We start from the raw sequence: 25040 nt of genomic DNA, 5'->3' as shown, positions 1-25040 counted from the left end.
TAAGGAATCACACTTACAGCCAATCAGAACAGCTGTTGCCATGGTTGCAACTGTATGTGGTGCATCACTCAGGTTCAGCATGTTTCCAGACATCTGGTTGAGGTTGTCTACTGCATATTTAAACATGAAGGGAACCACTATATTCATGCCCTAAAAGCATAAAAACAGCAATTACCTAGGATGTGCTAAAATGTTTATTTATAAAGTATACATATTTCCCTTGAAATAACTACAATTATTGCATTTGGTTATTAACCACTTAGTGCCAGTGGGATGGCTCTCCTGATTTCAAAAACAATATTCTCTGCATTAGGAATTTTCAACTTCTAAGATAGAAGGATTACTTCATGCTTCCCACTAGCTCCTTTTAAAGATCAGCTTTTGTCCTAACTAAATGGTTCACTGAAAAAACACTTGAATTCATTATGAAGACTCATTCAAACAATGGCAAGACTGAGAGACGATAAAGTATCAAGATAAAGTATCACGACTGCACAGTGTACATTTACAACAGGGGTGAAAGTAACTTAAAGACTTACCGGTACTCCGGAGTCCTTAGGAGGGGGTGGGGCCTCAACCAGAGGAGGCGTGGCCTTTAAATCCCAGGTGCTTTAAATCAGGATTTAAAGGGCCCTGGGCTGGGGTAGCAGAGGCAGCTGGGAGCCCCGGGGGTGATTTAAAGGGCCCAGGGCCTCAGCTGCCACTACCACAGCGGAGCCCCCGGCCCTTTAAATCACCATCAGAGGGGGCTCCTGGCTGCCGCAGCTACCCCAGGACCCCGGTCTCTGGCGGAGCTTTAAAGGGCTTGGGGCTAGGCTGCAGTAGCAGCAGCCGGGAGCCCTTGGGCCTTTAAATCACCACCAGAGCCCCCCTGCCGCCTCCCCAGAGCTCCGGCAGCAGGGCTCTGGCGGCAATTTAAAGGGCCCCGGGCTCCAGCTGCTGCTGGGTGCCCCAGGCCCTTTAAATTGCTGCCAGAGGAAGCCAATCCGCCCTGGTACGGCGCACCGGCTCTTGCCTTTCACCTCTGATTTACAGTGTCATTAAATTATGAAATAATTTTAGCTAAAAATACTGCAAGGTAAAACAGTGGAAATGGTCAGTGGAGTGAGCTACTCATTAAAAAAAAAAAGGTTAACTCTGGACCAGTTTCAGAGAGGTGTTAAATACCTGAAAGTCCCACTGACTTCAAACAAAGTTGAGAGGTCGGCTCCTTATCACTTCTTATTTATATGGTGCTCTCAATTTTCAAGGGGATTTCAAAGTTTAATCTTTTTACCTAGGTTAATCTAACTATTCTCCACAGTAATGTAACATAGTTCCCTTAACGATCTACAAATGCATTACGTAACAAGTCACTTTGACATGAAATATTCAAATCATAGCATATATGGTATGCTACTGAATATTCTGTAAGAGGGGGAAAACAATGGAATTTGCTGTACATATAAGAAAGAAGAAGGCTGATTAAGTTGATAAAGGATTTCTTAGGAATTTTCACTTGCATACATTAAAAGCTAAAACGTGAAGATTCTGTAAGGCTTAAGAAAACAAATATCCCAAATCTTGTTAATGTTCCATTATTATGCCATTCATTTATAGCAACTATAAAGACGTTACTGTCAACAGCCTTAAATTTTATCTCCAACTGATAAAATTATTCAGGGATTTAAATTGTTTTTAACAATGAAGGTTTCAAACTAAGATATATGAGTTTCTTAGCAACTGAACAGATGCCTTACGACTCAATATCTTTAACACACGCCAGATGTTAAGATACCTTTACAATGAACTGACTTTGCATAGATGCTTTGCAACTAGAAAAAAAAAAGGCAATGAAAAACAAATTAATCTTACAGGTAGATCACCTATCAACTTTCAGTGCGTTATCTAGTTAGTATCAGGAGAGGTGATTTGTAAATGAAGCAGACCAGCCCCTCTTCAATTACAAAAATTCCAGCTCTCCCCCCCAAATGCATAGTAATATAACAGCATCTAGAGGCCTTAATCCTGATTGGGCTCCATTGTGTTAGGGACTGTACAGACTAACTAGACATCCAAGCAATGAACACTAAAGTTTTCAGTGAAAAGGGATAAAAATCGCACTGCAGCACAAGTTTAAGAATAGGTTTTTAATAACATACACTAAAAACATCTGACGTTGCAAAAGTTTACAACGATAAAAATTGTTAGCAAAGGGGACAATAGAAGTTTGTCCACTGGAAGAAAATGGAGCTTTGAAGGTGCCAGTTTTTGATAGGATTCAAGGAAAATTATTTCAAGGGATTTCGTTTGGGTTTTTATTTTTACTTCTAAAAAAGGAACCATAATTTGCCTAAAACTCAACTGTGAAAAAACCCTCAAAATACAGCACGATATAGATAATCCAGAGAAGAGACTATCTAGATGCATTTATATTGATTAGCTCATAGCAAATTCTGACAGAAGGCCTGATCCTGAAGTCCTTGCTCATGATAAACTCCTTACTCCTAGTAAGGAGTGCAGGACTGGGTACCAAATCAGCAACTCTCACTCCCTTTCCAATAGTTTGCAATTGTGGAATTTTTCATAAAAATAAAGATGCAAACCTCAATTTGCATGCAAAAAGCTAACAATATCTCCCAAATGGCTATAGTGACTGGCCTCTCCAGTAGCTGGCAGAGAAAGAATAAACAGGTCATTGTAGTTAAGATCAACTTTAGATGCACTAAAAAACAAAAAACCCATCCCTGAAGAACTGTGGATGTGCTAAAGATTTTTTAAGCTTTAAAGTAGAAATATAGTTTTAGAATCCAAATTTCCACATATACCCTTCAAAAAAATGAGTCACTCCCTTTGGAGTTACTTGTCTTGAAACTCAATTTTCTGTAGTATTTAGTTTTTAATAAGGCACAGTATTATACCATCTGTGTTACAGTGATGACCACCACTGTAAAATGCAGGTTTTCCTGGAAGACCCTAATCAGTAAAAAAGAAATGTATTGTAATGTAGATTGCCCTGATTTGCTGCAGATTCTCTCAAATCCCTCTGCAAGGATTTTACTTTTCAACGGGCTACACTGTATGATGTTTTAAAGTACACTTAAAACAGTATCTGCAGTTCTATTTCTAACTAAAACAGTTTATTCCTTATACTGCAGTTCTCAACTTGCAATTGTCAACAGATTAGTATACAATTTTGCATTCTTGCAAACTAATATACGGTAATTCAACCCAAAAGACTGTTTTAATAAAATGTAAAGGTGTGCCTCAGGTTACCATTGTTCTGACTCCCTGAGGGTGAAACTTGAATAAGAAAGCACGGTATTATATTTCATTCATAATCAACTCAGTCTATATTCACATCACCTTATTTGTTTTTTGTTTTGTTGTGTTTGTAGATAAAGAAATTTGTTAATCTCACTAGGATTAGAGAGAGAGAGAGTGTCTGTGTGTGTTGGTCATTAAAACAGGTCTTTTCTCAGTGTGGTAAGCCAACATGAAATCATGTTCACATAACGGGAACTAAATTTAAATCGCTTAAATTCTAGACAAACTCATCTACCCCTTTAGTAGGCTTAATTTGCTGGAACAGAATTCAAAAGCTCTAATTGAATCTGGATATTCTGTACCGAAGAAGCCTGCTATACCAGATAAACAGATGAGTTAATCTTTATATGTTCTCTGAACTTTTGCATTGCTACAAGTGCCAATGCCACCTATGGGATCGATCCCTCAGGAAAAAAACTGTAGAGTCTTCCTACAGAATTATTTTCTTGCATAACTGTCAAATAATATACTCTTTAGAAACATCTCTTTTTAAAGAGATTGGTTGTTAATTTTATTTTTATAATGCAAATGTACACACGTCAAGTTTTTACACAATGGTAAAACTAGTGAGAATAATTCTTATTAAAGGACTCAACCCAAGCATTCATAGAACTCTGTATATTTTTACCATACAAATTTTGAAATAAAAGCTGTGGTCCAAATTCACTGATGGTGTAAGCAGGTGCGACTTCATTTGCTTCAATAAAGTCACCCCTTTTTATACTGCTGTTTAATTTGAGCCTGTAAGAATTGTACAATTAAGCACAAGTTTCAGGGTAGCAGTTAATACTCAACTACAAAATTATAAATAAGGTTTAAATGTTTTTAAAATAAGATTGTATTACTTTAAAGGCAGCACAGCACCATCTACAGAACAGAAAAGCATACAAAACAGAAGTTTGAGGTTTTGCGAATTAACATAAATAAATCCAAATTACTTCCTTCTATCCAGTCCCCAGTGCATCCTGTCTTCTCTTTTGATCTTAGATTGTAAGCTCTTTAGGGCAGAGACAGTCACATTTGTGTCTTGTACATTCCATTGTTCTTTTCTTAATAGATGATGATGATGGGAGAACAACTGAGATCAAGCAAGTAATGTGATAAAAACAGTCCAAGGTTAACTCTTTTTTCACATAGACTCAGACTAATAGACTTTAAGGTCAGAAGGGACCACTATGATCATCTAGTCTGACCTCCTGCACAACACAGGCCACAGAATCTCACCCACCCACTACTGTAACAAATCCTAACCTATGCCTGAGTTATTGAAGTCCTCAAATACGGGTTTAAAGACCTCAAGGTGCAGAGAATCCTCCAGCAAGTGACCCATGCCCCACGCTCCAGAGGAAGGCGAAAAACCTCCAGGGCCTCTGCCAATCTGCCAAGTCTATGTAACTTAGACACAATGTTCAAACAGTTATTTAACTTGAAATGCTGATCTAGTTATAAATTAGCTTTAGAGCTGTCTGCAATACTAAAAGGGTCTGTAATATTTGCGTATAAAAAGCAGAGCACAGGATACAACACACCAGATAGAGATCAGTCAAGTCTGGTACCCAGGAAATTTTGAACACAGTAAGTGTAGTGTCAAGGGGCAGCACAAAGTTCTATGTGCGGGTGAGTGAGCTTTGATCGCCCATCTCTCGACCAGCTTGAAGGCCCTCCTTTCCCCCACTTCCGCATTTCAGTGACAACTCCGCTGGTGGTCACAAGGAGCAGAAACAGCACCAAGCCTTGTAGAGGAACAGGTGCTGTGATACAGTGCTGCAAGACAGATTTAGAAACAGGGAAGGACGACAAATTATGGGCTACTTGAAGCTAACTGAGGGTTTTGAAACTTCTCCTTTCCACAGCAGGGGACAGGGAATTAATGTTGAAATATATTTCACTTCAGACTTCCCAAAAAACAAACAAGATCTCAGAAGAAAGGGGTTAATGAGCCCATCTGACTCCAGGTAACAACAGCAGGTGCTCAGATACTACTATAATGGGGACCATATACAAACCTGATTTATGAGGTAGATATAAGTAACATACATTTGTAAGTTCCATCAGCATTCAACACCTGTTCCTTGCCCTTTTAGCCAAACCATTTCCCCCCAAACATGGAAAATTAACAGTCAGTAGAAATACAGATAGTGTGAAAGATTTCTCCAGCTCATGAATAATGCATATTGAGTCCATGAGCAAGAGGCCAAAAAATTGCAGATATGACAGAGGCGACAGGATTCTTGTCAAATCCATGAGTTTAATCTGGCTCCTAAGGATACTTTATGCATCTGAGATGGAGAGGGAAGGAGGAGGAGGAAAGGGAAAGTGAAGGAGCCAAACTAAACACGCGAGGCAACAGAAGACAGAACTGGACGAGGAAATGTGTAGGAATTAATGCCGACTACATAAAACCTTGAGCAAGTTATCCAGTATATCTAAAATGTATTTATATTTTATTTATTAGGGAACTCTCCCCTCCCGTTGCACCCAAAGACTCTGAGTTTAGATGTTTTAAAGATTCAGAATTTAAAACATATCAAAGGTCTACATAACAATACTTCTGAAAAAAGGCCTTATAAGCAGATCTTTGCCTGTCAGCCCCTTTTAGTCCTCCAATCATGAAGAACTGCACAAATAATTATTTTTATAGCAGCATTTAATATATATAAATGTGAAGAGGAAAAAGAACCAAAAACAAGATAATTTTTCCAGTGACAAGCAACCCAGTCCTGAAATAGGGACAGAGATAGGCTGTAACTGTAGGCTCTTCAGTAGCCACAATGCAACCTTGCCTACTTAGTTTTGTGGTTGAGTTGCACTGAACTTGAACATTTCAAAAGGAACAAAATTGGGAAAACCCACAAACCTCCCTGCCTTCCCACCCCAAACAACTGGGCTTTACAAAATACCCATTCTAAGGATACAAGTTCTCTGGAAGTGCGGTGGGGGGGCTGCAGCAGGCCAGTGGGCCTGCGCAGACGAACAGCCAGTAGGAAGAGGGCTTATTGGGAGCCAATCAGGGCCCAGATTGGAGACAGCCAATCAGGACCAGGCTCAGCCCTATAAGAAGGTTGCTCAGGGAGAGAGCATGGGGGAAGGTCTGTCTCCAGAGCAGGAGACCAGCACCTCGGACAGAGCAGTGCTGGGCAGGCTCAGGGGGGAGCACAGTAGGCCTCCAGCCCAATAACTAACCAGACTGTGGGACCAGAGCAAAAGGGCCTAGAGGGTGCGAGGGGCCAGAGGGGAAGTGGCCCAGGGACAGCTGCACAAGGGGAGAGAAGGAGGGCAGGGAGGCTGCCACTGGGGTCCCTGGATCAGGGCCCAGAGTAGTGGGCGGGCCTGGCCCCCAGCCCCCTTCCCCCTTCTACTGCACCTGGCCATGCAGTAGGGTGGCTGAGACAAACTGCAACTGGCCCTTGAGACAAGGGACTAGATTTTGGAGGTAGTGGTTGGCCACTGAGGCCAGTGCAAGGATTGCTGAACAACCCCCCCCAGAAGGGGGTGAGGATGGACTAGGGGGCACTGCTGGAGGGCAGTGTCCTGAAGAGGACGCTGCCGAGCAGGGAGCAACGCGGGCGCAGACCACAACTGAGGAGTAGAGGACGGACGGGACACCACCAGCAGACGGTGCTCCCCATGGACTGAGCTAACTCCCGGAACAACCAGTGGGAGGCGCCACAGTGGTGAGTCCCAACCCTGTCACAGGAAGCAAACACGTTTACAGTGGACAAAGTGAACCAGGTCTGCACTTAACATAATGGGACTCAGATACATCAGAGTTCTTACGCTAATAGAGTTTTATAATAATATGCACTATAATCTGTTTGATCAGTAGTATCTTTTATGCACTGGCATAAAAAAAACGGGTGGAGGGGTCTCAACTATACATGTATGCCACCCTCAACACTGTCAGCTGTGTTATCAGTAACTTCCTGTGCAACAACTGGAAAACAGAAGATCTATGCTGCCATTTGAGAGAAAGAGAGTGATCGAGATCACTGGCAAGACAAAGCTGCAGGTCAAGATATTGCCTCTCCACTCCAGTTCAATTAAACAAACATATTTCTCTTCTAAATACTCTCCTTTTATCACCTCTATGCCTCAAGTTTGTTTCTTCAACCCTCCTTTCATGTTGCTGAATGCTGATAAGACAATACTTAGTTTAGCCAGTTTTAGCACTGAAGCTCATTTCTCAGTAAGAGCTTGTCTCGATGGGGAAATTGAGCAGAATAACTCCCCGAAAGGATACTCTTATTTTGGAACGGCTGTTGCAGAATAGCTTATTCCGGTCAATTTTTCTTGTAGACTAGCCCTGAAATAGACACTTTCTGCACAGCAAAACCTTTTCTTTCTTTACTTCCATTTGCTAGAATTTAGCTTATCCCAGCTGCAACCTAATTTTAGCCTTATGTATGGTAAATAATTGCCTACAGACAGTAGGTAGCTACTTAGAGCCACTAGTTTCACTGAAAAGATTAGAATTTGCTTCCCAACACTTAGCAGTCACAGGAGATTTGTGTTTTTCTATGGCAAGAGAATCTATATATGGAGAGAATTAGCATGTGTTCCTCTGCCTTATTCCTACAAAACTACTGCCAACTTAGGACTGTACCCTCCAACAATCTGGTGGATATTTGTGAGGATGCTTCAAAGCCTCAAAAAGCCTAGAAGTAGGTAAAACAAATTTACTGTGTTCTAGCACACAAATAATTCTCTCAAAAACAGAAGTAAAATAAAGGTGAAATCACTACCGTTGCCTTGTAATAGACCTGAATGTTTTTTCTTTTACTTTTAAACTAATTTTTATGAGGGATAGTACTATGATCAGCAAGAATACAGCAATACACATAGTCTAATACAAAGAGAAGCAAATTCAACAGTATTGACCTTCTAGGTGCTACAGCCGTTTTATGCCCCAGAGAGCTCTCCTAATCCACTTACACCAACAGCAAGACAACAGGGAAGAACTGGGTCTGCAAGCATCCTTCCTACCAGTTTAGGAGGAGCTGCCTCAGGACACCAGGATGCCACCACTTCTCTCTATTGCCTGGATGAGCTAAGCCAACAACTTTCTAGTGGCAGTGGCACCTGCCAAATACCGCACCATGCAATCATTGCCTTAAGCTCTCCTTTTGTAACTTTCAGCCACATGACTGAAGTATTGTGATCCTCCTACCATCTGCATTTCCATGTCATTTGCCCAGGACCAAAATTACAAGGATTGGGGGGAAATTCCAATTTCCATGTTCCAGTAGTTGCCAAACTTGTTCCGCCGCTTGTGCAGGGAAAGCCCCTGGTGAGCCGGGTCGGTCTGTGTACCTGCCGCATCCAGCAGCTCCCATTGGCCCGGAGCAGCGAACCGCGGCCACTGGGAGCTGCAATCATCCGAACCTGCGGACGTGGCAGGTACTCAAACCAGCCCAGCCCGCCAGGGGCTTTGCCTGCACAAGCAGTGGAACAAGTTTGGGAATCACTTGCATACTGAATTGCCATATTCAATTCTACATTTTGTGACCATCAAGTGCTATGCCAGCTCCCTACCCCTCAAAAGCTTCTATTCTCCCAACGCCACCAATCTGTTTCAACCCACCAATCACATATCACACCTTGGTTCTCCTCCTTGCTGCCTCAACTTCTCTGCCTTTCTCTTCATCCTCTGTCTCCCCGCACTCTTTCACCCCTTTCACTATGTGCGATTCCTTTCTCATCTCCCCTTCCCGCACTTACAAATGCTCTATCATAATTTAACTGATTAAGTGGTGAGAAAATTGTGAAATCAACTAACCCAATCAATCCAAATCATGTGTTTGATCTCAACTAATTCCTCCCAACCTCACGCCCAGGCCAGCCCCAGGACCCGGAGTTTTTTTTATCTATACATTATAAGCACTTCAACAAACAGAAACAGTACACCTGTGCTGTATGCTACGTACATCTTTGTGTTGTATGACAAATACTAAATTGCATGTCTACTTGCAAAAGTAACAACAACATTAATGCTTCCTGACTGCAATGAGCTACAGCAAAGCCATCACAATTCAGCGAAGTAACATTTCTTACCTTTGCACCTGCCAAAAATCCTAGAGAGATGACAACTCTGGCTCGTAGGTCTGGTCTGTCTTTGGGCCATACATAAGATAACATTGCCCTGATAATCTTCCCAGCATCTATCTCTTTCAGCTATTGAGAAAAACCCATACATCATATTAGAAGAGGTACAGAAATACATTTCAAAATGCACTATTTAATAAACATCAGAATGAAAGAAGCAAAATATAAACCAGAACAAAAGTTACATTCACTAACCAAGGCGAGTTTTATGCAAAATACCTGAAAAAACTATTCAGGAGTTTCAAGACATTAGGAAATTAAGTATTTTTCTTTTTAATGTTGTCCTGAAGGTAATAAAATCTACAAAACTATAAAAACAAGATGAGGAAAGAATTACAATCTACAGGTTCACAAGCCAGTTATTTCACCTAAAATGATTTACTGTTTAACACCCCAATTTTAACCCCAAAAAGTATTCTCTTCCAGTCATGAATCCTCCAGTTGTAGAGTATGCATTTAAATACCAGTGCTAAAAAACAGCATTATTAAAGGCATGACAGAATTGTGTCTTAACCTAAAAATATTGTATATATGATACAGGAGGAAAATGATTTCTATACTCAAATATTTGAGAGTTAGAAACTGTAGAATGACATAAAAATGTAATGCCATTTAGGAAAACATTTGGACTTTTCCAGAGGAAACAAGAGTTGTTGCCTCAGCAAATGACTGGGTAGAAGTATGTCACAGGAGTTAAAATGCATCTTATTGGTTTGCCATTGTTTTTGTAGCTCTCCTTTTCAGAAGTTTCTGTACTCTAACATAAGGGGCTATTCAATGAAATTGAAAGGTGGGAAATTCAAAACTGACAAAAGGAAACACTTTTTCACTCATTATCTGAATAGAACACGGAACTCAGTGCCACATGTGTTGTTGAGACCAAGACTTTTGCAAGATTCAAAGATGGACTGGACTCTATATAGATAAGAATAATCAGAGTTACAGTTAATGCTAAAATTAAAACTTTGGACGGGATCTAAACTCTCATTTCACCATTTAAAACAATCTATTAGGGTTTAGGACAAAACCTATATGAGGGGTAAACTATGCCACATGTTTACTGGGGAGAGGGGGAAGGTATTTTAACTGCCTCTAAAGTATCAGGTACTGGCCACTGTCAGAGAATAATGGGTTAGGCAAACAATGTTTCTGACAGAATAAGGCAATTCATATGTTCCTATTTTTTTGAATATTGTCTTATGTAATTGTTATATAATAATTTTGATAAATTTAAGTGAATACAATACTTGTACTTAGTGACAGAAATGTCCAGTGTGTAACTGTATATTCCCTATCATTTTATTTGTATTAATAGTTTTAATTTTATTTGATAATGGGAAAAAAAACTACAAAAATGTTAACTTAAAGTGTCCGCAGGTATGACAGCACGTGAAGTATTAAGTATTTCCCATAGTCTAGGGGCTAATTTATATAGCACCAGAAACTTATAAGGGGCTGGTGCTGAACTGTGCTGAATTTGCACATGCGCCAAACAGCTTAAAGTGTAACTACACGAACAGGTACAATACAGAGAACAGTAACAGTTAATCATCGCTCCAACGCTTCATGGAACAAGTGGATTTTTCAAGACTTTTGAACGAAGTGTGGGGACTTGGCACATATTTCCTGGGAGACGGTTCCAAGTACCCGGGACAGCATGAAAGAGAAAACAAAATCAGGAGTACGGTGAGACAAAAGGGATCAAGGCAAGAGAGAGGTTTGCATGGACTATAGGAAACATGAGAATTAAGAGTTAAGAGCTAAGTGCATCATTAGATAAATAAAAATAAATGCAAGTTTCAAAGATTCAGTTTCTGAGCGTACAGGAACTCAAATGCATCTGAAATTAAGTATTTTTGCTAGAGGTTCAAGATTTTTAAACATTCATATTTTAAACTAAAATAATGCTAAGCAAATGTAATTTAGTTGCATTACCATAAACTGAAATGTTTCAAGTACTTAATCATTTAACAAGCTTCATGTCACTTATCCCTCTGTACAGAATAGTGACAAAGACTCTTGCTCTACCTACCTAAAAAAGGTGTTTATTTTCTTTTAGGATATTCTACAGTGTACATTGGGATTCTTTCAATTGGTACACATTGAAGTTATGGCTAAGAGCAAAAACAAACAAAAACAAACCCCAAAACTGTTCTAGTTGGGTTAATTGTGTGTAAAATGTCACTTCATTTAACAGAATGGTCTCTGAAGTTGGGTAATCATGCATTATGAGGTCATTTAGCTGTACATGACTACAGTTTAGTTTAAACAGTACTGTAAAGCTTTTGCTGATCTTTTATTTTATATCCTCCCACTCCCACCCTGAAGCCTCTTTTTAAACCAAGGACAAATCCAGCATTCAGATGAGAGACTAAATCTTTCTGAAAATAGCCAAGATGTTTTCATAGTGAGATGGTTTAGTGGCTAAAGCAGAGAGCTTTTTTCTTGAATTCCAAAGAAGTCTACCTGCTATACAAAATCATATAAAAATGTGTGCCTCACTTCAGACTCTAATGTAACATACAGTACTACACTGACAACCAACAACTCCTCCTCCTTCAGCACTGGACACCCGGGGTAATCTTGAAAAACAGAAAGGTTATCTAAAGCTGAAGGGAAGCCGGCCTAGCAAGTAAACTAAATTACCCATCACCTCTGTATGGGTTAATCTTTCCATTTCAGGCTACGTTTGTTGGAAAACGTTTATTTGCCCTTTTCTGGATGAATTTTTACTAAACAGATTGTCCATGAAAATAGATGGATTTTACAATATAATTCTGTATTTCCCACACTGGAGCATACTTTATGCATTCCCCCCGCCCCTTCCATCAATTTCAGGAGAAAGACATAAGTTAGATTTAAAATTCACTGTGAAAGCCAAGTTTGAATCAGAGGGAAAAGGTAGGGGTTTTTTTTGTTAAGAGAAAAGACTGCTGAAGCAACCTGGAGAAACCAATATCAAACTTAAGCCTATAATTTAACAGAAAAATCCAGCTTGCTTTATGTTTCGAGTCTCATCTTCAATGGCAATCAGAATAGAAAAGTTAATAAGATACATTGGCAACTGCTGACATTACATACAGTACCTGAGCAATATAAGTACCCTCCATACAGCCTTTAACAAGGGATATATTGACAATTCATAAATCAGTAGAGGGTGTAAAATAACATTTCTGCTTACCCTAGCTACACAGAAGAGAGGAGATATTTGCAGCAGCATATGCATAAATCCTCCCTTTGTAGCGAAGGATATGCATAAATAGCCTTGTATTTAAACTGAAAAGATTTTTTTTTTTTTTTTAAGCACCATTAATGGGTTGGAAGGAACAAACTGGTGCCATGTTAATATGAAACCTACTAGAGCAACTGGAGTGGTTCTAATTATATGTTGCTATTGGCTAGTGAGACTTTTTACAGGAAAGATGTTAGAGAGAAAAAATGAAAAGGAAATATAAAGGCTGCAAACAAGGAATTCAGCTTGGCTCCTTGAGGGCTTTGAATGGTTACAAAACCAAAACAGTCTATTCAGAATAGAGTGAGAAGGCAGCAAGTGATTTGCAGTGGCCTTGCAAAGGATCAAAAAAAAAAATATCAAAAGATGCACCAAATATGCATTACATCAAAGTTAAACATAAAATTAACATAGATATAATTATAGATGTATAGAAACATGAATGTGACTGCAGAAGATATACAAGTCACAAGGTTAGGAATATTTTTTAAAAATTAAGTCTGTTAAAGGTGACCAGTAAAGGAAAAAAGGGATTGTGTATATCATTGACACCAAAGGGCTTTCTTTGAGTATTTTTGCCCATGCCATCCTTTTGGAAGGAGAACTTACTATCGTCTCCAATGGTCTTCCAGTCTCTGCTGTGTCTCTGTGATAGTGTAGAATTCAATCACTAGGCCATTAAGCCAGTGTTAATAGTATAACAAGTTTTGGTACATAATCTCATAGGATGACCAGCAAAGGGAAAACATATACACCAGACATGTCAACATGCTTATTGTTATAGGAAGGGGCTGATAGTGCCACCTCTTAAGGTTGCCTGATACTTTCCATTATAAGACCCTGTTTTCAGTTCCTTACAACTTTGCTGAATTTTAATCATTTGGGCTGAAATTATACATACTGGTGTCTGCCTCTGGCTAAATTTTGGGGGAAATTTCAGTCAAAGCTCTTCAGCAGTTTCTAAGCATGAAGCTAGGGAAAAATATATTGTTTTGTCCATGTTAAATTCTGGTAACCTATTTTTTTGAACAACTCTAGTATCCCCATGCTTTGGAGTTGGGACTTGTGGTCGGAATGCCTTTGTGATGTGCCTTTTGCTTGTCCCTGGGAAAATCTGCCCAAATTTGGTGAAGCCATAAACCTCTAAAACTCAAATAAAATAAAATCACAGTTTGCACATGCTTTGTATAGAGACTTCTTAGATTTTAACTGTTACAATTTCTTAAGAGTCCATCCTGGTTAAGTATGCTTGAGCCTCCCACAACCTCTAGTGCTGATCAGATTGGGCACGAGCCAAGCCCTCACAGTAAGTGAGGCTGCTCTAGCCCAGGGCTAAAGGGGTGAAGACACTTTCCCTATAATGGCTGCTCCAGGATGGGATGGGGCTGTGCTCTGGAACTAAGAGCAGGGACCTGTCTCTTCTGTCAATGATTACTCTTATCCCCTCTGCACCCTGGCAGCATAGGAGGAAGAAGCAATCTGACTCAAAAAGCAAACTGAAATAAACAGAAATTATACACAAAGAATCAATGTTAAATGAATATTCAAGTTGCAATGGAAAAATTAGAAAGTGTCAGAATTAAGGTTGCCTGTGAAACATTTAATTAAAGGGATAATGACTTTATAAACTAACAAGTTTTTTTTATTTTTTTATTGCTGCAGTGAGTGAAGGTAGAGTGAGTGATTCACTGACTTGTACCCACAAGCATATTCCTTCTACACCAAATGTCAAGTCCTAGAAATGCCACTGACAAGCAGGAATAAGAGAACATATTAAAGTATAATGGAACGTATCTGTCATGAAAAGTCTAAAACACCTGAGGCTAATTTCAAGTCAACATTTGTGACACTTTGGTGACTATTTATTTATAGAAAGCCAGAGAATTTGTGGGAAAATAAGCAGATAAAATCATTACCAGTGCTGGGTAATTTAAAAGCTACTAATCCAAGGTTTACAACTAACTGTATTTATTAGCCAACAGTCTAAAAATTAAACTAAGTAGCCATCTGTGGGAAACATTTGCTGTTTTCAATTGTTAAATGTTTGAAAAGGCTGAACATACATTTGATTTATACAGCATCCTGAACCGAGTTTGAGTAATATTGTTTAATCGAGCTTTTACCCCTTGCTTTGGATCTGTGTGGAGTCCTCCACCTGCATGACCATGCCAACATGTTCTCTTATCTATCAGTGGCCCGCACTGGAGATTCTGTGTAAAAAAATAAATATCAATTATACAGCGACTACAAGAATCACAGACTTCAAAAATGATGAACAAAACATAAATTCTGAATTACTGTGACAATCAGAATAGAGCTGAAGATCTAGTAGCACAGGGCCGTCATCCAGAGGAATGGAGATTATGCCTCAAGAACAGTACCTTGCTCCTGAAGCTGGCATGCAAAGGCAATAGACTTTTAACAGTTACATGTCAAAATACTTTAGAGCAGAAACTGTCTCTAAGAGTTACAGAAAGATCTCTAAACCCTTTAAGTACATATCCACTCTGTAAAATGACTATGTAAAAATGGCACCTTCTTCGTCAACAGACCTGCTTCCAGTGCACATGGAGCATACTACCTGCTGATCTTAGAGACAAAGGTATGTTTTTAATGCTTTTCATTCCTGTCGATCTTGCCAAGATCTTGTATACACATAAAGCTTGCCAGGTTTAACTAAGGTCTACTTTAAACTTTTTTTTTTTTTTTTTTTTATTTATTAAACCCATGCAAAAACCTATGTGGACATATTTATAAGCCAGGTGTAGACTGAAATATCAATTTAGTTTAGTAAGCAACTGATTCAAGATAAGGTGAATTAATAAAAGGCAGGTGTAAACCAAACTAAGTAGACCCTTTAACTCAGTGGTGGGCAACCTGAGGCCTGCATGCGGCCCATCAGTGTAATCTGCTGGTGGGCTGTGAGTTTGTTTACACTGAACATCCACAGGCACAGCCGCCCGCAATTCCCAGTGGCCGCGGTTCGCCGTTCCCGCCCTGCCCAGCCAGAGCAGCTGTGGTCCACGCAGCAGTCCCCGCCCTGCTGGAGGAGCCACGGTTTGTGGCCCCCGGCGGCTGGAGCTGCTGGCCCCAGCCCCATCGCCCCTCCTTCCATACCTCCTCCAACAGCAGACCCCCAGCACTGTCCTCCCCGCCCCCCCATTTAAACAGGTATTTTTAGTATGTCATGGACAGGTCACAGGCCGTGAATTTTTGTTTATTGCCCATACCTGTCCATGACTTTTACTAAAAATATGCATGATTAAATTGTAGCCTTAATCATAAACAGGTTATAAGCTCAATGGTCATTGTTTAATTACATCATAAATTAAATACATGAATTGCAATTTACTTGTATCCGATTAAATCATCCAAATGTCATCTGATTTATTTTTTTAAGCTATACATACCTTCCCTTTATGGGTAAGAAAATGCATTTTTACAAAGCCGCTTTTCAAGCCCAACTGCACTTGGAATAAAGTGCTTAAAACCACTGCATTAGACTGGAATTCTGTGATCAATTTGGCAAGTATCATAATAATGACACTTAGAGCTTCACAAGTGCTTCCAAGTACTGTGCAAAGCATTAACCCACAACACCTCTTTGAGGTGGGCAAATATTACTATCCCCACTTTGCAGATAGGAAAACTGAGTAGAGAGATTAAATGACCTGCGCAAGGAGAGAGAGAGAGAGAGAGAGAGAGAGAGAGAGAGAGAGTCAGTGACAGAGATGGAACTGGGTATCAGTAACTCCTGAATGCTACTCTACTAGACCTTTCTTATTAAAAAACTCTACAGTAAAACACAGTTAATTAGATTGCAAAATCAAGCACTTGAAAGTGACTACAGGCCAAATTTAAAGTTGTCCATGAAATCTTAATTCTGACCCGTTGTGTGTCCAATCTCTGCACTGAATGAGCAGGATTCCTGCGGAAAAAACAGTATATGATCATGTCATTAAAAACTATATTGTAATCCATATGTACAAAGGGGCATAATTAAGATTGCATGGGTAACTCCAAGTGGCATTTCCTAACCTACGAGTGCTTGAATTTGCAACCCAAATAATGGTCTTTTAACGCATTTCCTAGATGTTTAAAAAAATATAAAAACGTTACACACCACTGTAATAATCTCCCCATCATGCATCAGCAAGAATCCTGAGCCTGCAGCAGGGCAGCAGAGACTTCTACCACGGTGGTTCTCAAATTTTTGTACTGGTGACCCCTTTAACATAGCAAGCCTCTGAGTGCGACCCCGCTTATAAATCAAAAACACTTTTTTATATGTTTAACACCATTATAAATGCTGGAGGCAAAGTGGAGTTTGGGGTGGAGGCTGACAGCTCATGACCCTCCAAGTAATAACCTCGTGACCCCCAGTTTGAGAATCCCTGTTCTATTACTTCAGTTACATGGCCCATATGGTGCTCCCAAAAAGGGGGATAGGAAGCAGGGGCCACGTGCCAGGTCTGAGGAGTGCAGGTTGAGGCAGTCCGGGCTGGTCCAGTTCCTTGCTGCTCCCAGACATTGCCAGTGTAGTGTGTTGTGTGCTGCAGTGGTAGTGTGAACCGGTTTTGATTTTTTTTTAAATCGTGTTCAGTTATTTTAGCATACTAGAAAAATTTTCCGGATGAATACAAGTGAGAAACGGGAAATGATGATTTAACAGTTTATAATTCAGCTAAACTGAATGGAATTTAATAGAACAAAGAAGTCACTTTGCTAACCGAGTGATTTCTCCTTAACTTTGAAGGCCTGCTGAAAACAATGGAGGTAGAGAGTCTTTAAAAAAAAAAAAAAAAAAAAAAAAAAAAAGAAAGATAGCAAGAATCTTTTACAATGGAAAAAGTTAGGCAACCTAAATATAAGGGGAAGCTACCAAGCAATATTATGGAATCTCATATATAATGTATATGAGAGGTAGCATGATCTAATATATTAGAATTCAGAAGTCCCTGACTCACAATTCCATTTCTGTCACTCACTTTTATAAACTCAAAGGGTAAAATTAAAAAAAAAAACCACCACCTAAGTCAGTGAGGTGCTTTTAAATCCCACTGAACAGCAATGGGTTTTAGGCTCCTAAACCACTTAGGTGCATTTGAAATGATAACCAAAAATAATTAAAGAGTATTTAAAGAAGAGACATATTGTGGGATATAAGAGTACGTGCAGACTACCCGCCGGATCGGCGGGTAGCGATCGGTATATCGCGTCTCGTCTAGATGTGATATATCGATCCCCGAATATGCTCCCGTCGACTCCGGAACTCCACCAGGGCGAGCGGCGGTAGTGGAGTTGACAGGGGAACCGCGGCCATCAATCCCGCACCGTGAGGACTGGAAGTAAGTCGAAATAAGATATGTCGACTTCAGCTACGCTATTCCTGTAGCTGAAGTTGTGTATCTTACATCGACACCCCTCCCTCCCTCTCCAGTGTAGACCAGGCCAAACTGTAACATTAAGAGGTGAGAATTTAGATGAATTTCCTGGTCTTACTACATCCTACAATTTTACATATTTCTCTGTGTCATTATTAGCAGACAAAGACTAAAAACAAAAAAACATTTCCCTTATGTTTACATTAGTGATACAGAAAGCAACCCTCACACAGATGAAAACCTGTCATACTGCTCTCCCCCAGAGGTGCCAATAAATTTTCAAAGTTTCTTTATGCTCCACAAGCTAAGCATATTTTTGGCGTAATAAAGCTTTACATATTTGAGAAAACTCAAGATTTCCATACATTGTCAGACATAAAACCGCAGGATAAATTTGAATGTCAACAAGCTACAAGTACATTTCTAAAAGCTTTCTGAAAACATTACTATGTTGGCACTGATTTTTAGAGATTTAGAAAGACATTTCAAAGGGGGAAGACTATCAAGATTTCAGCAGAGATTCTCTCTCCATTTCCAGAGGCAGAAACATAATTTGCCATTTATCTAGTAGTACTTAGAAATCATAAAAAGGTGAAATCATATAAAGGATGTAAAATACGCAGCATAAATTGGAAGATGCTCAAGGGATAGAATTTTTCCCCCCTGAGAGAGTAGGAGGAGGAAAGACTGCTTAATCCTACCTTTGCAGCATCTAATAATTGTCTTGAATAGCCACTCCCCAAACTCTGCCATGTAGCTTGTCTGAATGTCTTGGGAATCTGCAGGAAAGAAGAAAAAAGAGAGGATTGAGTAATTAAGAGTGTATACTTCATGTTTAAAGAATATTTCACCTAGTTCGTGTAAACATGCATAACACGAGAACTAAACAAAGACAGTGGTTGACAAGTGACCAAAGAAAAAATAAGATGAAAACAACTGGTGGGGAGCAGGTGCAAAATAAATTGCTTTCAACTATTAAAAATGCAAAATGTCAACAAACCTTTCCTCCATCTCCACCCACGCTCTCACTAGGCTTCCGATCCTTTGTTCCTTGAAAGCCCTTAAGTCCTTCTTCTCTTCTCATTCTGTTTTGTTCTCAGATGGCCTTTGCATTCTTTTCAAATATCCCCTTTTGTTCTGTTTTCCATTATGTTTTATTCTTATCCCTGTTGCCCTCCTTGTTTTCATTCCCTCTTACCTCATATACTACGCTTGTACGTTGGACCAAAAGGCTAGCAAAAGCTACAACTCTGCCTGGGAACGGCTGCCACTGCTATGAAGCTGAACATGACTGGGTTGCAATTTTTTTCAGATGGGATATAAAATACACCATATTTATTCACAAATATGGGAATCTGCACAGGCATAACATAGGTTACTAGCAGATGCTGTTATATGGAACGCTGTATTCTAAGTGCTGTAGGACACAGATCTTGTCTGCCTACCCTTCTGAAGTTCCTAGAACCCTTTGGATGCTACAGAAACAGTAACTAATAGTCTTAAAGCTGGATGGCTGTTTTCATTACACTCTTCCTTTCAATAAGAATGGTGAGCAATGTCCTCCCAGGCAACAGCAGACAGGGGGCACTCAGTGTGCTTCCATAACATAACTGGTATATTTCAGCCAGGAAATAGGTTCTCTACCCCAGTGATTGTTTCTGAAATCAGTCCTGATACTCCTAAAGCACCTGGCTAGTATTCCACCATAAACCAGTCTCCTACAGCTCTGTTGCGATACTAGCTGCACAGCATGCACAATATAGATCAATACTGTACAGCAGAATAGCAAAAGAGCAGTCATTGGCTCAAGGCAAAGAACAAACGTCAAGAAAATGAACTCTTAAGAAAAACATTTTTAACCTTAACAAATAGCAGCATGGCCTTCTGTATATTTTCTACACATTGCCTTAAACCTTCTTTTTGCACTTGTCCTAAGTCACATAGTACATTACAAATTGCTGGAGAAATACAACCAAGTGAAGCTAACTTCTTCACCACATAATACTTGCCCGTTTTAACACATCTTATTGTATTATATCCTGCTGTAACAGGGTGGCTACCCCGCTCCTAAAATAGACGGGGTTAAAAGTAGCCCTGGAGAGGGTTGTGCCTGGGGATGGCTGATTGGGGAAGCAGCCGCAGCTGGGCCATGCCCCAATCAGACCACAGCTGGCCTGTATAAAAAGGCCAGTGAGCCAGGAGCTGGCACAGTCTCCCTCTAGCTGAGGAGGGAGATGGACCTAGCTGCCTGAGTCCTAAAGGGTACTGGAGTGAAGCAGGGCTGGCGAAAGGCCAGAGGAACAGGGGAGCTCCAGGCTGGCAACTCCCCAGGCTGCAGGGCCTGGTTCTAAGCCCATAGAGGTACTGGGAGGTAGAGGAAGGCAGTAGGTCCGAATCCCCTTGCCTATAATGAGTGGCTTTTACACTGCAGTCTGCCCCAGGGAGCGGGGGCTTGATGATGACTGGCAGTAGCCCACGACTGAGGCAAGGTGGGGATAGAGGGTTGGGGGTTCCCCTGGGTGGGGAAGACCTTGAGACTGTGGGGGTACTGCCGGGGGCAGCACCTCAAAGATAAAAGGGCACCGGAGTCCAGGAGGGACACAGGGCTGGAAACAAGCGGGACACCAGCGTGCAGAGGGCGCTCCGAGGGCTGGAGAGCTAATTCCCAGAGAGGACCAGCAGGAGGAACCGCAGAGGGTGTTGCGCACCGCACCACGTGCATATAGGATGGGATGAAGTATTTTTGGAATTAAACATTTTATTAATTACTTTTAAAGATGTATCACACACTTATGGCACTTAATGTAGCAAATGGCTTTCTAGTTATGCATGCCATTCATATAAGCCAATGTAATCCATTCCAGCACCACACCTCAGCAGAGAAAAGTAAAACATGGTTTTCTTTAAATCTCTATGAGAAGATCCTGTTTGCAACCTAAGAGTTTACTGGAACATGGGGTTGATACACCAAGGAGTTTGTCTCAGATTTATGCTGTAGTGCTTATGAAAAGCGTCAGCATGACATCCATGTTTCTAGCATTAGAGTCTTGACCAAATGACACGAAGACAGGCTGATCTTTAAGCATAACAGTTTTTGCAAACAAACAATTGTCCAACTATTGCTTAGCATGATGGGTGGGCAAGGCACTCACTATATAAGAGAATAAGAAATGAGACAAAGGGTCAAAATAAGATAAAAGGTAAAACTGTAAAATTTTCAAAAACATGCAAGTCGTAATGACTTTCTATAGAATTTAGGGTAAACTTTGCAAAAGTGCTTCAATGACTTAGAAGCCTACGTTCCTGCCCAGAACAGCTTTCAGTCTTAACAGTCAATTTTTCAAGGCATTCCCTGCAGAATCCACCCCACTCTCCAGCCAATCTTTATAAAGCAGTACACAGAGACAAGCTAACAAATCTGACGTGCCAGTGGTCTAATGTGGTACTGGAAATCCTAAGCACCCAGTCATACAGGTCAACATTTTAAAAAATGAATGTCTAAAGTTAGGCTCCTAAATAAGTGGTCTGATTTTCAGAAGTGCTAAGCCCCATGCAACTGTCACTGACATCAACATTCACAAAGAGAATTTTTCATTTTATGTTTCAAATAGGAAGCAAGATCACAGAAGTTGGCAGGAGTAGCCCCCAGCGCAGTAATAGTATCTGTAACTAGTTTTAACTCTCGTTTTAAACTGATGAGATTGCAAGTTGACATGGTCTCTTTAAATAAGTATATAACAAGCCAAATCATGTCAAATACTCAAACCTGTGGTTGCCTATACAACTGTGTTTGAAATCCATGCTCTGACACACACACACACAAAAACCTGTCCACGGTGGTCATGGAAACAGCACTAGAAATTTGTTTCCAACAACTTTGTTTAATCATGGTCATAAATAGCATAAGTCTGATCCCATTGGGAACAAAGCCTTCGGAAGGTCCCATCTCAGTTGCAACACTGTAATGTCCTCATATGATTAAGAGACTGTTTGGTCTTGCCAATGAAGATGGATCTTATCACTGTAGATGTGTTTTTACTGTGCAACTGAAATGTGTTACTGCTACAGCAGCAGGAGAAAAAACTCAAATCTTGGCAGACATTTGATATTTCTTTAGATTTATAATAAACTCTTCACAGAGACAGCCATCCTCCACAGAGAACTCCCCCCAAGTAGCTACCTTCTGTTTATATCGACAAGAGCTCAAGCACTTCCACAGACCAACTGAGGAAGCATGGCATGGGAACAGAAACAATTTCAATGGTAACCAGGTGTCAAACCATTTAGGGCTCTATAAATTGATGTCAACAGAAGCAAGAGCAGACCCTATTGCTCTGATGTGGTGTGCTCTCCATCTCAAACAGGTCATGCATGGCATTCTGTACTAGCTTCGGTTTCCAAGTGGTCTCTGTGCATAACCACATATAGAGACATTACAGCAATCTAATCTAACTGTGGCAGAAGCTGGAATAAGAGTACAGATACCTTAAAAAAAAAAAAAAAAAAAAAAAAAGCATTTGTGGCAACAGCCACTACCTGGGCATCCAGCAGCAGACCAAGATGTACCACCCCTAATTTGCATATTTATGCTACAAATGGCAGCCGAACTCCCTAATTCAGGTGCAGTGATTAAGTTAGGACAGCACTCATGACTGCTTCCCCAAATCTGTTAACACTGCCTTCTTGTTTGGATTAAACCAACATTTCTCAAATGTGGCCACCGTGGCTGCATGTAGCCACCAGGGGCTTTTCGTGTGTCCACGACACCCTCCTGGGCTGTGATTGGGGAAGGCGGGGCGGCGTGCACAAAGCATCAGCCCCTTCCCCTCCCTCCTTGTTGCTCCTGGATGCGCCACCCTACCATCGCCTCTGGAGGGAGGTGGGGCACAACCCTGCAGGAGCAAAGTGAGTTCTTGACCCACCTTGGGGAAGGGGGGGGGGGGGGCAGGTTGGGCGGCAGGCTCCAGCAGCAGGACTTCAAGAACCTGACCATGCAGACCCAGGATCCGACCGCAGGGCAGCAGGTATTGACCCCCCCCGCCTCTGGCCATGCAGCCCTGGCCTCCAGCTGTGGGGCTTCAGCCTCCAGACCCTGGTTCCAACTTCATGGCAGCAGGCACTGGGTCCCGGCTCCAGTCCCGGACACTGGCCACAGGCGCCGACCTCTAGCCCACGTCGCACGGCAGTGGGCTCCAAGCTACCCTTGGGGCTGAGGAACAATTGCCCACTATGGGGTTGTCTCAAATACTTAAGACTGCAACCTCTCAAAAGCAATGCTATAATCTCCTGTTCAGGTCTGCAAGAAGCATGTAAATTAACATTCAGAGTGATCAAGCATATGAACACTAAATATTAAATCCACAATGTTTTTGCTCATAGTGTGTTCATGGGAGTAGAGAGTTGTGGAGCTATAACAACCTATGGGGGAAAAAAATTCACAGCCACCATTCTGAGAAAGAGCTAGATTGTTTATCTAGTGCAGTAAATGTGCATGATATTTTGTAGACAAAATCAATCTCATTTCTATTCCCAAAAACAATTACATTAAATTACATTTAAATTAATGATTTTCTTTCTATTACACAAATTTTACAAACTCAATTGTGGAGTATATGTAAAGAAGTGTTTATTTACAAGCTTTTATTGCAGCTCTCCTAGATTACATTTCCTTAATACAGGCGTTTCTAATCTATTTTCGTTGAAATAACTAATGTGAGGGCTGCTGTCCTGTCTCAGGACAGATCCCACCTTCCCTCAGTTTGGACTGTTGAAGAGGCAGCCCCTATGTATAAACTGACCCATGGCCAGATGTATTAGAGGCTGCCAAGGAAACAGGAAGAAAACATTTTTTTTTTTTTTTGTTTTAAACAAGCCACCTGTTGCTTTATCTACTGCTGCAGGAACACATATGCGGGGGGGAAAGAGGTGGCTCTAGGATTATACCGCTTTCTTTTGCCTCCCAGCCCTGCTCTTCTTTTCTACTCACTCTCTGTAGATTGGGAAAAACTGCCCTCTTATAATGATAATTTAAACTTACATAGCACCTTTCAATTAAACATTACTTAAATAAGCCACACAACACCTCTGCAATTAGGGAAAGATCCCAATGTACAGATAAAGGAATGGAAGCACAGAGCTCACAGGATTTGTCTTAGGTCATACAGAAATATCTGTGAGGGAGCTGGGAATCCCAGTTCTCTTGAGTCCCAATCCTATGTCTTACGGATAGACTATCTTTCCTCTCAAGCTTCTCTTTGAAAAATTCGGTATCAGCATGGAGGCCAAAGATTAAACTAGCATGGGCAGCCCGCCCAGCAGTCAGGAATAGACAGCGTTGAGGCAACCTAGGGAGGTAGGACATAAGTTTGTATTGCTGCTTTCCATGCTGTACCTGCTCCCCGGATAGCAGACTTCAGTCTCCAGTGCTTTCAGTCTACCATGACTTCCTATCAACAGAAATATATCATAAAGAAAAAATGTCTGCCTTTTTATGGTCCTGTATGATATACAAAGATGGCCCTTTGTTTTTGAATATGTCTGCTTGTTTTTTACTTCACAAATTGCACAGGCTACCTTAATTCTGGCATTTCCTAACTTCTGAATGTTCGACTTTGAAATATTAATATACTTTTAGTGCCATTTTTTGGATACAATACTATACAGTTTCAGTGATGAAACATAGGTTTAGTATTGATTGTACTTGAAAACTATCTATTCCTACAGCGTCATGACTGTTAAATGTTATAAATATCTTGTTTAACACATCAGAGCATTGAATGCAAAGAACAATCAAGATTACCAAGAAGCATTTGTTCCAGGTCAAATCTAATGTTTACAAACTTTTCTGCTGAGTTTCCAACAAACTATTCCAGACAGCATTATGCTATGCTGCCACTTTTGACCAATGGTTACCTGCATAACTAAGATATGTTAGGAATGAATCCAAATACTGAGGAAGTATATGAGAATCTTATCACTGGCTTTCCTGGGGAGTTATACTGGGTCCTTAAAAGCAA

The 25040-nt window shown here is 40.6% G+C and overlaps 1 protein-coding gene across 1 annotated transcript in view; it reads right to left on the bottom strand.

Moving 5' to 3' along the window:
- The window catches only part of ABCB7 (ATP binding cassette subfamily B member 7), a 65376-nt gene that overhangs the window by 26488 nt on the left and 13848 nt on the right, over positions 1 to 25040 (bottom strand). The window contains exons 2-5 of the mRNA XM_034781453.1: positions 18726 to 18803; positions 14764 to 14850; positions 9358 to 9477; positions 18 to 150 (exon numbers count right to left, since the gene is read on the bottom strand). Coding sequence (XP_034637344.1) covers positions 18 to 150; positions 9358 to 9477; positions 14764 to 14850; positions 18726 to 18803 — 418 coding nt within the window. The remainder of the gene's footprint in view (positions 1 to 17; positions 151 to 9357; positions 9478 to 14763; positions 14851 to 18725; positions 18804 to 25040) is intronic.

This window comes from Trachemys scripta, chromosome 9, assembly GCF_013100865.1.
Source record: "Trachemys scripta elegans isolate TJP31775 chromosome 9, CAS_Tse_1.0, whole genome shotgun sequence".
Classification (NCBI taxonomy): domain Eukaryota; kingdom Metazoa; phylum Chordata; order Testudines; family Emydidae; genus Trachemys; species Trachemys scripta.
The sequence above is the reverse complement of the archived record's forward strand: the minus strand, read 5'-3'. Positions and strand labels throughout refer to the sequence as shown.